Raw genomic sequence first — 18,102 nt, 5'->3', positions numbered from 1 at the left:
ATCACTGACATGATGCTGGATAACTAAATTAGTTGCAAAATGCCCTTGCAGGTGTTTTTCATTGGTACTGCTTGCTATTCCAGCCTTTTGTTGTCCTGTCCCTACTTTTTTGAGATGTGTTGCTGCCATCAAATTCAAAATGAGCATAATAATATAAATATTTCATAAATTGGAAAACATCTCAGTTGCAACATCTGATGTTTTGTTTATTTTCTATTGAAGTAAAATATAGGTTTGTGAGATTTGTAAATTATTGCATTCTGCTTTAATTTACATCCTACACAGCATCCCAACTTTTTGGGAATTTGGGGTGCAAATACATGTTTTAGACATATTCACATCTAATCTAAACTTGACAAAGTAGCTCGACGCTTACAGTTTCAACGAGGTCCTCGCCCCGGTCAGCGCTCGTGCTCTGAAGTTTGGCCACGCCTCTCCTCTGATGTGAGCAGAGCAGAGACCGTGAATGCAACATTAATGTGTGTCACATGACAGGCCAGCCTCTCCGACTGATCTGAAACACATCTAATAATCATGGTAAGCGTTTTTCTCTTTAGCCTGGAATCTTTGTGCATTTTATTCGTCTCCTTTTCACTCGTTCTTGTATCTCTCTCCTTTTTATGCAGCATGTTATCGGTAGCATTAACCGTTAGCATAAACTAAAACCAGACTGTATTTGAGTGTGGCCTAAACGTCAAACAGCAGCTAGCTAAGCTAACAGGGAACCGACTCACAACAAACGAGAGGATTGGCGTTTACCTGTGACATGTTTCAGATTCATGTTCTCGATTAAACATGAACAATGCCCAGTATACTATGTTAGGTCAAATTCATAATAACCCCAGTGATTCAGAGAGGGAGAGGTGACTGTGAGAACTAACGCTAGCTGTTGTTAGCTTCTTTTCCGCTTTGCTGTGTCATTTACAGTCGCTGTAGTTGCTGGTGCCTGAACTAGTTTAATCGCTATTATGACTATTAATCAACATTTTCACACTTAAACGTATTTTCCCTCAAATGTTTAAGTGTTTTATGTGACTCGGTCTCCATTATGAACAGCGGAGTTACACTTATGATACATTCACGTGCAACTGCGAGTGTCGTAAATCCCGAGTGTGTAGTCGCTCCTCTTATTTCGGTTTGTTCCTGAGCTTCAGAATGTTAATATAGAAACAACATGGGAGCTAGAGTGTACAGAAATACTGCATACAAGTGACACTATAGTTACACTGGTGTTGGTTTTATCAAGTACAAGTAAAATTACCGTTTTACAAAAGTAAAAGTTTGTCTTAATCATTTCACTTAAAGTTTAGGGTATGGTTGTAGATTCAGACATTGGAGACAAAGGTCAATATGGACATTTAGTTAAGAACAGACATAGCGAGCAGAAATAATATTTAGAGACATCTCTTCTCAGGTAACTAAGCCAGAGAACTACAGCACATACCCAAATATAAAATCTTAAATTACCAGCAAAGCTTCATCAGCTCTTAGAGGAGGATCATTTCTCAAACTCAGGACCTAAAAGTAGGTTGTAGGTCAGTAGGTCATGGATGTGTGTCTTGGAAAAAAGCATGTTGCAAAAAGTCTATGACATGTTATTAACTAGTGATGCACCGGTTGTGAAAATCAGGCCCAATGCTGATACCAATGTTTAATGTTGTTGCTTGTTTGATGCTTGTGATAGTTAACTTTCTCATCTGAGCTAGGAACCAAAACATGTACTAAAGTATCATTCTGTTCTTCATTACTTTAGAGGGGGTCAATTCGACCACAGATATCCACAATACAAATTTATTTGTAAACTTATTTCACAACAAAATATATTTTTTGAAAGTAACTGCAGCATAGCCTCTTCAGTCTGAAATAACTCACTACTAAGTTTTTAAAATCAACCTCAACATGAATTATTGTTATAAACATTCATGTTTGATAATTTCTCTAAATTACAATGAGATTGTTCAGAAAATGATGCATTGTCCAGCCCCACATCAAATTCTAGTTTTTTCTCTACAGAGATCAACATCTTTGTCTTGTCGCAGCTCAGCCTGTTCCTCTTCTCATTCAGGGTGTGAGAAGCAGCACGCTTAATTAGAATAGCAGTCCTTGTACTGGGATCTAATAAGAAAGTGACGCAGAAGATTGGCTCAGACTGTATTTGTTAAATCTTTTGCAAACAGCCTCTAATAAAGTAGTATTTCTCTTCTGTTAACACCATGATCAGTGGCTGTCTCCATATGTAAAAAGGTTTCAGGGCTCCTACAGAGGGGATCACATCAGCAGCTGATAAACCCAATGTGCTGACTTCTCTTGTCAGCTGATCAAATAGAGAGGGACGTTTGATAAAGTTTTCAAACTAACTGCTGTGCAGTTAAAGTTGTTGGGAGATTGTAGTCCGTGGCATCTGTAGAGAATGTGTGTTTTTGTTCCATGGTTTTGCATTTTGTAAAACGTAGCCTAGTTTTCCACCAGGTTGAAGAATCCTGCAGCAGTCTTTGGCTCCATTCCCAACTGAACCTGCACGCCCAGGCAACTGGAGGATGGTTAGATTGTCCCACTATTTTTGGCCAGTTGAACACATTAAAGATGCTGCATGATGCACACTTTTGATTTTGACAGCCAGCTGGAGGGAGTGTGCGCTATGCACCCAAAAAATAAGTGCAGTGCATTTGTCACTAAAATCCTTAGCATTAAAGTGGAAGTTTTTTTGAAAATCATAGAGTTCTACTGAAATGTTATCCTATTTCTAACCAAGACAACAGATGCATTATTGCTTTTCAGTAGAAATAGAAGTAAGGAGAGCTTGTTCTTTTCAGCCATCTTGTACTTGAAGCTGAACTATTTGCTAACTCTATCCATGGATTCACTTCATTTTCTTTGGATTCATCCTCAACATTGCGGGGTGAAGTCTGACTCATCCATCTCGATCTTCAGTTTAAGCTCAAGCAGGCATCTCCTGATCCAAAAGAAATAGTTTTGAAATGTGATAACCAGCATGATTCACTGAGCAGGACTACGTAAGGAATTGCTCATTGACAGAGCAGTGATTTCATTGTTGTTTTTCTTTTTCTCATACAGCCGACCACTCAGCAGTCTCCCCACGATGAGCAAGAGAAGCTTCTGGATGAAGCTGTGCAGGCTGTCAAGGTCCAGTCTTTCCAGATGAAGCGATGCCTGGTGAGATCAGTTCAGCTCTTTTTAAAATCATTTTGTTTTTTTGTGAGCAGCAGCAAAGGGAAAAATACTGGCACATATTCTGGACTCCAGAAATCATATTTCCTTGGAGAAATTTGATTTGAAAGGATCAAAAGATGATCCAACATGGTTTTTTGGTCCATTTTAACCTAAGATTTGCTGAATTACACAGAGCAGCTATACCCGTCTATAACACTATATGGCCTAGCTTCCTTAAGTGAGTAATGCTTAAAGGAGCAAAGCTTGCTGACATCACTGGAGGATAATGCCACTACTACCATCAAGTACCTCATACAACCAAACTACAAAGATACAGAAATATCCTTGTAGGACTTATTTTGTGCTTTCTTTCAAAGTGAAACGTAATGGTTTTGATTCATTTGTATGTTTGATTCTTGTGTGGCCTTTAGGACAAGAACAAGCTGATGGATGCTCTGAAGCATGCCTCTAATATGCTGGGTGAGCTGAGGACCTCCATGCTGTCTCCTAAGAGCTACTATGAGCTCTGTATCCTTTCCACTTATTATTTACACATGCTTGATATTTCATATAACCTTGCAAAGCAGATGGATTTGGCAGTCTGTCATCAGGCAAATCCATCTTGAAAAGCTCCAATCCATAACCAATCAACTTCATTTAAAGAGAATTAGGCGGTAGCTATGGGCAGGGTTTAGTTTTAATGGAAGCAGATAACAATATCTACAGGCAGTGTGGTGATTAGCTCTGATGCAGCTATAGTGTAGTGGCACTTTCATCAGAACTGGACCACATTTCTTTATCAGGGTGTTCACAAGGTTTTAAGAAGTATTAAAAGTTGTTAAAACTAAGGCTTTCCATGACAGAAAATACGTTTTTGCTCTTCTGCAACTGGCATGAGTTTGTGATGGTAACCAGGGGGAAAAGGGTTAGTTTCAGTGAGAGTGGGAATATACAATGGCTGCGAGTGGAGTGATTTGCCTGGATGTAGCCACAGCGGCAGCTTCATCAGAAATGGACCACATCTTTTTATTGAACAAGAGCAAAGAGCCACACTGAAAGCTTTTCATGACAGAAAAGATGTTTTTGCTCTTCTTCCAGCCGGCTTCGGCATAAGTTCGCGATCATTTTGGGTGGGGTTTGCGGGTGTATACCATGGCTACTGCCATGGTGGCTAATAGCTCAGGTGTAGTTGTACTATAGTGGCAGTTTAATCAGAACTGGGCCACAATTTTTTTTAGAACAAGAGCTAAGGGCCAAATTGAAAGCTTGGCGGAGATGATTTTGTCTTCTGACCGGTTTTGGCAGGAATTTTTTCCACCAAAAAAAACTCCACTGTTCATATTCTGTATATATACAGCCTGTAAAGCTCAGGTTTCAACTGCAGCTGTGCATGTCTGACTACCTCATTTTGTTTTGTCGCTCTGATTGGCCCGGATTGAATGTGACAGAACATTCGTCCAATCACCATCTGAGAGTTTTTTTGAAAAGTCCTGCCGTTCCAAATACTTTGTATGGGATGTTTTTAGATACAGTATGAAACAGTCTATCTGATGTGTCAGGTAATGTTTCATTGATGTGTTTTTTTGTGCAGTGATATTGTTTTATTTACTTTTCATGGCCTTTCTAAATTGACCTTTGGATGGCTGTAATAAGTCCTCGTTCTCATTCAAGATTGTTTTGTGTAACACAAGCAAAGTTGGTGCTCTCACACTCGCCAGTCTGCTTGAGCATACTTGACTTAAGTGTTTTCAAATTTCTTTCAAGTAATATTTTTACTTTTTCTTCTTTTAGTGGCAGAAATGGGCCTCCTTACAACCTCAGTGGCCTGCAAGTGACATGATTGTTAGAATAACAACAATAATCTCAACAACAATCTCAGTGGAAAAAATGAGCATTTTAGTGGGACAGCTTTAATCAGCTCATATGCTTGTTAAGATTAATTGTAGTCTGTACAGCCCTACAAAGACTCATTCCTTAACAGTATTAACCTCTTTTCCATTAAATACCAGAGCATCTTATGGTGAGATCAGACTGCACGTTTTAAGCACGATTATAATCAGCGGTTGTAAGGTTTCAGAGCCCGTCAGCTCCAAAAATCAATGTCTTCTCTAGTGTTTAAAGTTAACAACAGTCAAGGCCACATCTGGGGCGCCTGATGGCCTCCAGGCACAAAGTCTACCATGAGAAGATTCTAAGATTTGTTCTGACATGTGATGCTGGCCGTTTCAGTCTCAGTCATGGATTTATGTTTGTGTATATTTTGGTGGATTAGTCCTTAACAGTCTTTTCAGATATGGCTATCTCGGATGAACTTCACTACCTTGAAGTTTATCTGACTGATGAGTTCGCCAAGGGACGCAAGGTGGCTGATCTGTACGAGCTGGTCCAGTATGCAGGAAACATCATTCCCAGACTGTGAGTGTTTTTTTTTGTTTTTTTTTAATAACAATGATGGGCTCATGTTTCTCAAGCAGGGTTTTATAAGAAAATGCAGTAAAATCACAGAAGTATTGGAATAAACACAAGATACTTGTGCTCATCTGCGCTCTGTAAAGAAATCCAAAACCTCCTTATTTAAATTGTCATTCAACATTTAGATGGACAGACAAGTCTGAAATATGTATGTGACTGCATCGGCAGTATAAATCACATATCGACCTTAAATGTTGGTATAATATATGACTGTACCATCAGGTATTGGTGGTTTTCTAGGGGCTAAACACTCAAGGGGGTGCACCTTAAACATCCTGAACGAAGTCCCAAACATAAAACGACTACCAGTCATTTACTATCTGTGTGTATATCAGTATCGTTGATGGCTGAAATGGGCTTAGAAACACCAGCATATCAGATATGGGCAGAATTGCATTATCATGCATCCCTATCATTGATTAAAATGATAATAAAATAGGGGAGAATTAATCTGTAATTTCCATCTTAATGAACTCCTTCCCTTTGCCTCTTTGTCCCCAGCTACCTGCTGATCACGGTGGGTGTGGTGTACGTCCGCTCCTTCCCACAGTCTCGTAAAGACATCCTGAAGGACCTGGTGGAGATGTGTCGTGGTGTCCAACACCCACTCAGAGGCCTCTTCCTCAGAAACTACCTGCTGCAATGCACCCGCAACATCCTACCCGATGATGGAGAACAGACCGAGTACGACTTTCTTCTCTTTTTGGTTCTCACTAGCTTGACCTTATCGTAGGATGCATTTGAGGCAGGTTGGTCTAAATTCAGGAAAAGAGAGATGGAAATGGAATGGGCTTAATTTTTAGTAGTTTATATTGTGTCTGAGTTTTGGGGTGGGTTTTTGGATTCTTTTATTTGCTATACGCTATGAAATAATCATGGAACATTATGAGACGAAGATGTTTTAAAGCTAAATGCAAAGCCAGAACTACAGTCCAGACATGGCTGCTGCACTGTGTCACTCCGCCCAGTGGTTCGCTCAAGAAATAGTTCCGAGTATTTGCTTCACGTGTTGTAATGTTACATAATTATATGTTATTATTTCATAGCATGGTGAATGTGCAGGTCACAACTTGTCCAAGAGAGTTGTTGGAGTTGTTGGATTGTGTATTTGATGAGTTTGATGAGGGAAAGCAAAAATTCCGTCTGCTAAAATAGCGTTCGCGGTGCAGCTGTTTTAACAGTCCCCCCTGATCTAGAAACAGCTTGCACCGACAACTAAAGGAAACGAACCTATTACTAAGACTATAAGAATTATGGCAATGGGCGAATTTGCCAAAATGTTGAAGTATCCCTTTAAGAGAGAAAAAAGTTCTTAAGTTGTTGTTGTTTACTCAATATTTCATAAACATGGATGATCTATATACTGTATGTGTCATGTATGTAATAATTGGTGTAATAGCTCAGCATGTTTTTATTTTTAACCGTATTTTTTAACTACACAGGGGAGGAGAGGAGATGACCGGCGACATCAACGACTCCATCGACTTTGTCCTCCTGAACTTTGCAGAAATGAACAAGTTATGGGTAAGAATGCAGCATCAGGGTCACAGCCGAGACCGAGAGAAGAGAGAAAAGGAACGGCAAGAACTTCGGATCCTGGTGGGCACCAACCTCGTTCGCCTGAGCCAGCTGGAGGGGGTCAACGTGGAAAAGTACAAACAGGTGTGTTTGTTTATGTGTGCTTCAGGTTATGGTTTGCAGAGTCTCAATAGCTGTTTGCTACTACCTGCTCGACACAAGACAAATTCTCTTGTTTTTACATTTTAATAGTATGGAAAGCTTGAACAGTTATGTTTCCACCCAAGTGCTGCTGTGAGCACTGAGCTGTTTTCAGTGGGTCCAGAATGTGCGCCTGAAAAAATAGTGACAAAAAGATTGACGCACTGAAATCCCATAGTACATTTAATTTCACCCCATTTGACCACGATAATGGGTAAATTTCAGTGTCTTTTCAATATTTGAACTCACTGATCTCTTTTTTCATTTGAATAACAAACCTGTGTTTCCCATGATAACAAGCCAATTTCTTGAAATCTCTGGAAAATTGCTGAATATTCACACATTATCATGTGGAAATTGAGTAAAGGGATTTTGTTTTGTGGAAAGTTGTGAAGCACTGCTCTAAAGACCTCAGAAACGTGGAGACAAATGTGCAGGAAGAAGCAGGATTTTGTTTTATCTCCTCTGAGGTAGTGCTGCTTCTTGCCGTCTTCATGTCTCTCTGCTCTGCGGTCACAGAAACGGCACAGCTAACTGACTGACTCATTGGTCGATGGATACATTTTATTTAGTCTCTTTATCATCACATAAAGATGCACACGCTAATGTTAGCATCTCTTACAACAGAGAGCAGAGGAGAGGGACAACAGTGACTGTGTTTACATGGCCTTGAGTATCCCGGTTATTAATCATATCCCAGTTTTGATCATATTGGGGCTACTGTGTTTATATGGGCACAGAGAAACCTGGTCCAGAGAAATCTTTGTATCCTGGTTTCTAATCACTGTTATGTCTACAGGCATCTGTGAAGCTTATTTTACAACACAAACCGTAACTTTGAAAATCTGAGAAAAATAAGACCGCTATGAATTAGTTTCAGCTGCACACTATTAAATGCTACCATCACGTTGAGGATATGGTACTCTTCTCGTTCCAACAATGTTCAAATTCTTATGAATATGAGGCGTATGTAGTTAATAATCACTAAGGAAGTTTGTCTGCAATTCTGCGGAAGAGCTAAGAATGAAACAGAAACTTTGAAGCTTAAATGTCTTTCTTTGTCTCCACAGATCGTTCTTCCTGGAGTGTTGGAGCAGGTTGTGAACTGCAGAGACTCGCTGGCTCAGGAGTATTTAATGGAGTGTATCATTCAGGTAGAAGAGCAAACATAAATCAAGTTTTAGCTTTAATATAAGGCAAAATGTTGGCCAAACTCTTCTGAAATCTTTAAGTAGTCATTACTTATCAGCCAGCCCTCACTCACCACTCCTCTAGACCAGGGTTGTCTGCAGCAAACAACGGTTTATGATTCATTTATATTGGCTCTAGAGTATGAGTCACAGTTTTTAATATGACACCATGAAGTATAAGCACAGCCTAACACTCCTGATTTGATTGTTTTTTCAGGTTTTTCCAGACGAGTTTCACCTTCAGACCTTGAACCCGTTCCTGCGCTCATGTGCTGAACTCCACCAACACGTCAACGTGAAGAACATCATCATTGCCCTGATCGACAGGTATGCTTAGAATAAATGAATAAAGCCAGCTGAAAATGAACTATGGCAACTTGATGAGCCAGTTTGAGATCTGGTTTTGAAAGATAATAATAAGGTGAAATGGTACCAGTTGAAGAGCCATTTGAAAGCTGAAAGACCAGCTCAATTCCCATCACTCCAACTGATATTTATAGAAGTTTTTAGGAGTTCATGTGTGAAAGCAGCTGAGGAGTCATCAGGTTTAACAGTGTTTTGTTTTTCAGACTGGCTCTGTTTGCTCATCGAGAAGACGGTCCAGGAATCCCAGCTGAGATCAAACTGTTTGACATCTTCTCTCAGCAGGTGGCCACCGTCATCCAGGTTAGTTACATTAACTCTGTCTGCTCTGTTCAAGGACTCTGGATCTGTTTTAGTAGGACAACAGATTATCAACTTTTTAAACTTTTGCATTTAAGGTCTATTTTGAGATCCAATATTGCTACATCCCTCCTTCTTTTTAAAAACTTCTTATGATGTCTGGATAGTAATGATCCCCCATGATATTTGGGTTCTTTTGAAATTCGGGCTAGATTTCTTTTTGGTTAGGTTTAGCTGGGGGTTTTTCTGTGGGCTTTTGCTGTGGTTGTTATCTTGTTCTTTCATTTTTATTTTCGGTTCTCTTGCTTTGTTCTTCTGTTTGCTTCTGCATATGTCAAAGCACTTTACAAAGCCTTGTTTTTAAAAGTGCTATGCAAATCAAGTTACTATTACTATTAGCTGTATGAATTAAGAGTGTAATAATTGAGTAAATCTTCTAGCTTGTCTCCTCCTCCAAAGCTGAATTGAGGTTTTGGTCTTGTTCTGACACTACAATTGTTTTCTTTCTGTTCTTTCTCCTTCAGTCTCGCCAGGACATGCCCTCAGAGGATGTGGTCTCGCTACAAGTCTCGCTCATTAACTTGGCCATGAAATGCTACCCTGACCGAGTCGACTATGTAGACAAAGTCCTAGAGGGAACTGTGGAGATTTTCAACAAACTCAACTTGGAACAGTAAGTCCTCAAAGTCTGATGGGCTGAGGTTTAAGGTCGATGACATAGTCACTGTTTAACCAGCTGCTTCATGAGCGTAACTGTAAATATCCTCGACTCTGCACAACGCATGTCACTGTAGGACACAACTAGAGGGCACACCAGAGAGCTCAGGCTGTATAAACTACCTGATGTGTGGGATGGTACAAACCACTCAAGGAGGTTACTATGATGTTAACCCTCATGTTGTCTTACCTTTCACTCTACTCTCCTTGTCCTAAAGGTCAAAATGACCCTTAAAGAAAGCAGCTTAATTGGATCTGAAACCCGAAATCTATCTAGTGTGTAGAAGCAATCTATCAGTCAACACAAACATCGTCAACAATTGTTTTAGCTCTTCACAAAACAGAAAGACTACCTTTAATTCCTTTAAAGCACACAGTTTTTATTGCACCACTACTTTTATAGTTGTTTTTTACTGTATTGACGATCTTTTATTATTAATGTAATGACATAATTATCATCTGTGCTCATGTTACTGCATTGTCTTAAAATTTCGAGATGAGACCTTTTTTTTTATTTTTCCCTTTGCAGCATAGCAACAAGCAGCGCAGTGTCAAAGGAACTCACCCGACTGTTGAAGATCCCTGTGGATACCTACAACAACATACTGACGGTGCTGCAGCTCAAACACTTTCCTCCGCTCTTCGAGTACTTTGACTACGAGTCACGTAAGAGCATGAGCTGCTACGTTCTGAGCAACACGCTGGACTACAACACCACCATCGTGGCACAGGAACAGGTCAGACTTCTTCTTTCAGTAGGACAGTAATATGTTAGCCTTTTAGAAACAGAGACTCCATCACAGCATTCTTTGCCATATTGATTCTGTAATGTCTGCACTTATGCTCAAATTTGCACGAGGTGCATGACAGTTATATTACCAAGTTATATTTTTCTCAGCACAGCCCCGATTTCAACACCATATTCCAGAAAAGTCCTCTACACTTTTTCTTTCAGGATGGTTTAATGGTATTAAAAAAAGTCCCAATCCTTAAAAGAAGCTAACATCTTTCCTTTTACTCTCATCTGAGATTAACTTTTATGTTCTCTCTAGGTGGATGCCATCCTGAACTTGGTATCTACGCTGATCCAGGACCAGCCAGACCAGCCAGCTGATGACCCCGACCCCGAGGACTTTGCGGAAGAGCAGAGCCTTGTGGGTCGTTTCATCCACCTGCTCCACTCTGAAGATCCTGATCAGCAGTACCTTGTGAGTTTTTAATTCAGTATATGGTATAAAAATGCACATAAACAGGCTACTTGTTTAAAGCTTCAGCTATAGGAATTCTATTAAAAGTACACATTCTGTAAAATGAAAATGGAGGTGTTAAAATCTGCCTCATAAACACTAAAGTAGATTTAAAAACACAAATGAGACACATAATAAGTGGTGCAGAAAATGCAGAAATAAGTTCCAGAAAATAGATCATAATGCAGGAAAATAAATGTTTTGAACTAAAATGTATTATGGGAGAAGATCCCCAGATCCCCTGACCTGATTGTGCTGACTATGAACTTTTGAAATAAAATAATTTTTAAAATGTTAAAATATTTAATGTATTGGCCAACAGGTTGGTGCAGAAGAAAAAAAAACAGACTTGTTGACACAGTATTTTTAAAAATTACACATAGAAAAATATGTTTTTTTCATGTTATTAACTTACAAATATGTCTTAAAAATTGAATGAAAAAATCGAGGTAGTGATCTGGCCATAAAAACATCTGGATATGATTCTTTTCCTATATCGCCCACCCCTGCTTGATATATTTTCCAGCCGTAGTGTCTCTTTAACCAGATATGCTGACATTTTCTTGCCTTATAAGCGTTTTACAACCACTGACCAAATAGTGATTCAGGCTGTTCTGTTCTTTAAAAAGGAATAAAATGTGAAACTATCGGACACTTTGGATAATGCTGACGTATTCAAACATGTCTGGTTGACTGTAATTGTGAAATTTTCTTATTTCTTTGTTTTTAGATTTTGAACACCGCCAGGAAACATTTTGGTGCGGGTGGAAACCAAAGGATCCGTTACACCCTGCCTCCTCTGGTGTTTGCTGCCTACCAGCTGGCCTTCAGATACAAAGAGAACTCCTCATTGGTGTGCAGACTTCCTTTTTTAATACATTTTAAAAGCTGCATTCGTCGTTATATCTGTATTACATTATTTCTCATTTGTCTCACATCAGGATGACAAGTGGGAGAAAAAGTGCCAGAAGATCTTTTCCTTCGCTCACCAGACCATCAGTGCACTTATCAAGGCAGAGCTCGCCGAGCTTCCGCTGCGACTCTTCCTGCAGGGGGCGCTGGCTGCAGGAGAGATCGGCTTTGAGAACCATGAGACAGTGGCCTACGAGTTCATGTCACAGGTAGACGGGATGTATGACCTCAGACTGTAACCTGATTAAGACTTCTGTGTCAAAGCTGCAGCATAGAAATAAAAAAATAGTAAAACTCTCTGTTTTGATCCGTATTTCTTCTCCTCTCTCACCTTCCTGTTTGTCGTCTCTGCAGGCCTTCTCTCTGTACGAGGATGAGATCAGTGACTCCAAAGCCCAGCTGGCAGCCATCACACTCATCATCGGTACCTTTGAGCGGATGCGATGTTTCAGTGAAGAAAACCACGAGCCGCTGAGGACTCAGTGTGCGCTGGCTGCCTCCAAGCTGCTGAAGAAGCCGGACCAGTGCCGAGCCGTCAGTATCTGTGCTCATCTCTTCTGGTCGGGCCGCAGCACCGACAAGAACGGGGAAGAGGTGTGTTGAATTTGTTTTTACCTATACACTGAGTATGTTTGCATGCACAGCTAAAGCAAGCTTTAACTATAGCTACATTAGCCCTGGATTAGCTGGACTCCTTGTCCCACTGCAGAAGCCCCAGTAGGAAATCCATAAATTGACAGAAGTATGTCAACTTCTACTAAACTAGGTGATAATAGGACGACTCTAGCTAGTTTCTATAAGGGGTGACAGTATTTGTATTTGTCCAGAACGTCACTAATTGGGCATCACTGATTGGTGGTGCAATTACACAATGAATAACATCTTAATAGAGAAGAAAATGCAAACACACATGACCACACAGTATCCACACCTCACCTGTTTTTTTAAACTGCTTGTAAGCAACCAACAAAGAAGAAGCAAACACTATAAAACGCGTGAAAAGGAAAGAAAGAAATGCCTTGTTTGGAGGCTGTGTAGCAGAACGCCTACTCCAGTTTGGGTCTGATTGAGGTATAAAGATGCAAGAGAAAATCAATCTCTAACCACATTGTGTTAGTCCACCTTTGAGAAATTAGATTTAGCACTATTCCAGCCAGACTGCCATGTTGATAATGGTTAAAAGTCCAGTTTTAGTAACAGCATGTGATCGTTCTGCATGAAGCACACCTCTTTTGGTTGTTAGATACTACAAGCTACTGAACACGCCAAGTTTGGGCATTTTGTGTTTTTATTGGGTGTATTTTGGGTGTTTTCAGCTGCATCTCCTCCAGGTGGTCCAGGTTGATTGAGTATGGTTTGGTATAGTAAACCCCAAAATAGTTTGTTTGCACAGATGCCTACACTCTCACTTGGTAGGTGGACTGTAGAGGGTGGTCATGTGACGTCACAGGCAGCCATGTCTCTGTCAGTCCGCTGCTAAGTGACAGAAATCAGTAGGGAGTAAGCAGGAGTTTGATAACTAGCTAATTTTAAGAACTACATCTTGACTATGTTCACCACGGTCAGTACAGATCCTCAGCTGATGGATTATGGTTATAGAAATGTTTGTTGTAGTAGCCATATGTTAATGAAGACACAAGATAAAGCTGGGCTATTGAAGTAGATACCACAGTTAGTGCTTAAATAGTTTAAAATCCACTCCATCCTCCTTCTTCTGACCTTAAAAGAAAATTACCTTAGATTTTAGCTGATCAGCCATACAGTAAAATAATATTTAAGGTGACAGGCATCCAATGACAACGGATTATGTTTTTTAGCTGTACATATAGTCCTGTGATGTCCAAGTACCATGGCTGGTTTTATAAGGAAAACAACTATTTGAAGTCCACTGATATTTATCACAGATTAAATGATTTGCCTTTGTAAATTAACAGAATTTCTATTTGGTCAAATACTGATGGTTTTCTGTGAACATTTCGTGGAGGTAACGTATCACTTTAACAGTTCTAACGACATAAAAGTTGAGAGTTGTACCATGTGAATTTGTCGCATTGAACATTAAATAAAGGTTCAACTGGTGTTAAAATAGATCTAGATTAAGTAAGACAGCCATCTTGATACTGTTTTAAAATACACCCCAAATTTTTGCTGGCAGATTTAACAACCTCAGAGTGATCTTGTTGTTTCTCTGAAATATGTAGAAACGACTGATCTAAAGCTTCATGATTACAAAACTTAAACATTAATTCAGTTTCACATCCATCACTTATTAACTGGACTGATCTGAGCCTTCAGGCTCTGCTTCGTGTACCTGTAATCAGGTCCACAGAAGTGTCAGGAAACTCCATTTGTGCCCACATATCAATGTCCACAGTCCTGGAGACATTATGTGGTCGTAGCATGCACTGAAAGTGACGTCAGTGCGAACCCTCTATTGTTTGTGGCTTCCCCTTTTTGGTTGGATAGGTAAGCTTGGCGCCCCTACAGAAGGGTGACAAAAAGGTCTGACGGTATGGGTCAGCTTTTTGGGATCCTTTCCAACTTTTGATAATGGAGATGCAAATAAACGCTTACCTTTCCATACCAAACTGAACTGGACAGCTCAGTGGAAACAACTTATTTAGCCTTGTCTGAAATAAACAACAGAAAGGGATGTATTGACATCCCCTACCAGTTCCAAATAGATGAATTTTAAAAATACCTGGCTTTCTGTTGGTTTTACGAAAGCTACCAAATGCTTTTTTGTGAGTCTGGGAATAACACACACATCTACCACAATTCAATTAAGGTAGAACCCTTATGATATTCTCCATGGCAATCATTTTTCTTATTTAAGACAAAAAAAAACGTAAAAATGCTTCATACTTTACGGTGTAAGAGAAAGACCAATAATGTTAGGGATTCAGTGTTTATGCTTTGATGATATTTCAGGAGATTTGAGGGATTATTGATTTAAAGTATTGTGATGAATTTTATTTTGTCCCAAAACTGTAAGTCGTAACTGTTCATATTTCACCTGCAGATCCGTGATGGTAAGCGTGTGATGGAGTGTCTAAAGAAAGCTCTGAAGATTGCAAATCAATGTATGGACCCATCACTGCAGGTCCAGCTGTTCATTGAAATCCTCAACAGATACGTCTGTTTCTACGAGCGGGAAAACGATGCGGTAAGACAATGAAAATGTAACATTTTGTCTCCACCAGGTGGCTCTTCTGTGATTTTATGTTAGAAACATTAATTGAAACAGTTTTTAATCACTGTATTGAATCATTAATGTTCACTAAAACCTTTTTAATATGAAATGAAGCAAAGCAGATCTTAAATCATCCCTTTGTCCTCTGAGTAGTATCGAGTGTCACTCATGCTGTCTCTCCTCCTCCCCTCCAAGGTGACGGTCCAGGTATTAAACCAGCTGATCCAGAAGATCAGGGAAGATCTCCCCAACCTGGAAGCCAGTGAAGAAACTGAGCAGATCAACAAACACTTCCACAACACACTGGAGCATCTCCGCCTGCAGAGAGAATCCCCCGAGTCTGAGGGCCCCGCCTACGAGGGCCTGGTCCTTTAAAACTGTTCCCCATTCTTCTGAGTATTCAGCTGTAGGCCAGGAATAAAAATAAATGTCCAGAAGAGCTTAAAGAAGTCGCTCATTTCCTCCTCACTGTCTTTCACTAGCACACAGTTCCTGAAGCAGCTTGGCGGTGTAACATTGTTAGGAAGCGTGTGCCAACACCACTGCACCGTGTCCCCGAGGCATAGGCACCCATCCTTGATCAATTCTTATTTGACCAATCTATGTTAACCTTTACTTTTGTACGTTTTAGTCTCATAATCTGATTTGGGTTTGTCCCTGCTATTTTTTTTTCTCATCATTCCATGAGGAGAGTGGTCGTTTTCACTATGCGAATGAAGTCTGCAGAGTCAGATGGTGGCGTGTTCGCCGTGGAGTAATCAGGAAGTGCTGTTCAGTAGGCGGAGTTTGTGTTAAGTTTGAAACAGGTGAAGATCGCTTAAACAGAAGCATGTGCAAACATTTAGTACGTTTACATGCAGTTGGAAAAGTCATCAGGTTAGTGCAACTAAAACTGAACTTTTAAGATGCATGTAAGCATTTTAGCCCAGTTGAAATCGCACTAAAGTAAAGTTCTCAAAGATGGACTAACCTGTGTCCACAAGTTCTGTCCAAGCCACGGTTTTGTTCTGAATGTTGGCACGTGCACTCGCACTCTCACTCTCATTGAGATTTAAAGGGTCATATCTATAAGCATCCTGGTGAAGACAGTTAAGTTACAAAGTTAGAAACAAAAATGAGTAGCCATACAAACAAAATTTCAAACACATGAATATGATTAAAGAGCTAACAAGTAAAATAGCAAGGTCAGCTACAATCAAAATGCATCATTCAAAACATCTACAGCCAGATGTGTCTGCCTCCAAGTCATTTAACTTCCTCTTAAAATGTACCATACTCATCTACTGTGCCCTAATCCACTTGAAGAGGAGGTCTTGAGCTCTATTCATGTGGACTTGGGCATGGCAAGCAGGAGATGTGAATGCAATCGTGCCAGAGTACAGGCTAGTCGTCAGCGAGTAGATCTGTAAAGGCAAATTTAAACATCACCTGTTTCTTCAAAAACTGTTGTGTACCAGACTTTGTGCGTGCCCAAGTCTGCTCAGGCACGAAACAATGTAATGTGAAAGCAAACTAGTGAATGGGTAGGTGCAACTGTGCTCGGGCATAGTAAGAAACAATCAGGTTAATGTGAATACACCCAAAGAGTACAACATGCAAACAGCATGTTACTTTGTCTTTCCAAGGTTGATTCGTGGTTCATTTTCTTCATTTTTGGCAGTCTGTACATATTGTTTTATTTTGAAATTGGCCCAATGATCAGTGCATTCTCATGTCTGACTTCCTGTTTGTGTTGATCTGCTCTATGTTGACTAATGCCGGCTCTGTTTGTATCTTAAGCAGAGAAGAGTGGAGCTGTGCCGGGGACGGATCTGTGCTCTGTAAACTCAAAGATTGACTAAAATGGGTGATGCTAGCCTTACTACTTGCAGTTAAGTCGACTCTTCCTGGTGGCTTGAATACTGGGAGAGTCGTGCAGTTAGCCTGACTTTACCATGCATGTAAACGTACTGAATGAAGGTCCCATTTACATCTGCCTGGCATCTTTTTACCTTCTTCCCTGTTGGATATAAAGTTACATTAAGTTTTGCATGATCCTCAAATCTTCCGCTAGCAAAGCTTAAATGAAAATACGGTATTAATCCAGATAGGCATCATATTTTCAGAAGATGCTGTCCTTTCATACTTGTTTGAATCTGACCAGGTTTGTCTCTCTTGACTCCATATTTCCTGTGTTGCTTTATTTATGGACTCCTCTTCATCAGCGGACTGACCTGCTCAGAACTGCAGCATGTCTTTGTATGCTTTATTGTGCAAAAGGTCTGATTTTTCTCTACAAACCATCTACTACATCTGACCAAACATTTGTCGATAAGTAAAACGATGTTATCATGGTGATGCTGTCCTTCCTGATCCATCTCTCGTGTAGGAGTTGCACCAGTTCCTCAGGATTGCTCACTAGTTTCCAGTTGCTTTCATGGTGTCCAAGTTTGTGTGTAAAGTTTTTGAAATGGTTCGCTGCAGCCTGACAGTTCCTGCTGATCTCTCTTTCTAAGCTCTTATGCTGATTGTTGAAGGCGGTATGAGCACTTTCTCTCCCCTAATGAAACCTATGTAAACCCACTTGTGAATCAGATCAAGAAAATGCAGATTATAGCAATTATTGTTGTCACTTGCTGAAATAAAATTGAAATTAACAATGCGATGGTTGTATTTTGTGAAATTTTTGCACCATATACACTCACTGATCATCAATCATTTGATCAAGTATCTAATCAGCCAATCACACAACAGCAACCACAACGTTTACACATTTAGACATGGTATAAATGAGCTGAAGGTCAAACCAAGTGTCAGAATGAGGAACAAAGGTGATTTA

General features: G+C 40.0%; 1 protein-coding gene across 1 annotated transcript; it reads left to right on the top strand.

The window, feature by feature from the left end:
- The first annotated feature begins 426 nt into the window (after positions 1 to 426).
- On the top strand, positions 427 to 17,925 carry vps35 (VPS35 retromer complex component). The gene is made up of 17 exons (XM_041785931.1): positions 427 to 537; positions 3,076 to 3,174; positions 3,603 to 3,699; positions 5,463 to 5,586; positions 6,145 to 6,327; positions 7,086 to 7,305; positions 8,433 to 8,516; positions 8,770 to 8,879; positions 9,122 to 9,218; positions 9,740 to 9,888; positions 10,462 to 10,669; positions 10,985 to 11,140; positions 11,910 to 12,032; positions 12,121 to 12,300; positions 12,446 to 12,685; positions 15,114 to 15,257; positions 15,480 to 17,925. Exons 1-17 carry the CDS (start codon positions 535 to 537, stop codon positions 15,657 to 15,659), a joined length of 2,397 nt encoding a protein of 798 aa, XP_041641865.1. The 5' UTR covers positions 427 to 534; the 3' UTR covers positions 15,660 to 17,925.
- Positions 17,926 to 18,102: the final 177 nt, after the last annotated feature.

This window comes from Cheilinus undulatus, linkage group 1 (assembly GCF_018320785.1).
Source record: "Cheilinus undulatus linkage group 1, ASM1832078v1, whole genome shotgun sequence".
Lineage (NCBI taxonomy): Eukaryota > Metazoa > Chordata > Actinopteri > Labriformes > Labridae > Cheilinus > Cheilinus undulatus.
The sequence above is the reverse complement of the archived record's forward strand: the minus strand, read 5'-3'. Positions and strand labels throughout refer to the sequence as shown.

What these genes read in the sequence shown, in the direction of transcription:
- vps35 (XM_041785931.1), top strand. An exon ending in ATCCTGATCAGCAGTACCTT is followed by an intron (nt 11,141 to 11,909) that starts GTGAGTTTTTAA and finishes CTTTGTTTTTAG; the next exon opens with ATTTTGAACACCGCCAGGAA. An exon ending in CCTACGAGTTCATGTCACAG is followed by an intron (nt 12,301 to 12,445) that starts GTAGACGGGATG and finishes TCGTCTCTGCAG; the next exon opens with GCCTTCTCTCTGTACGAGGA.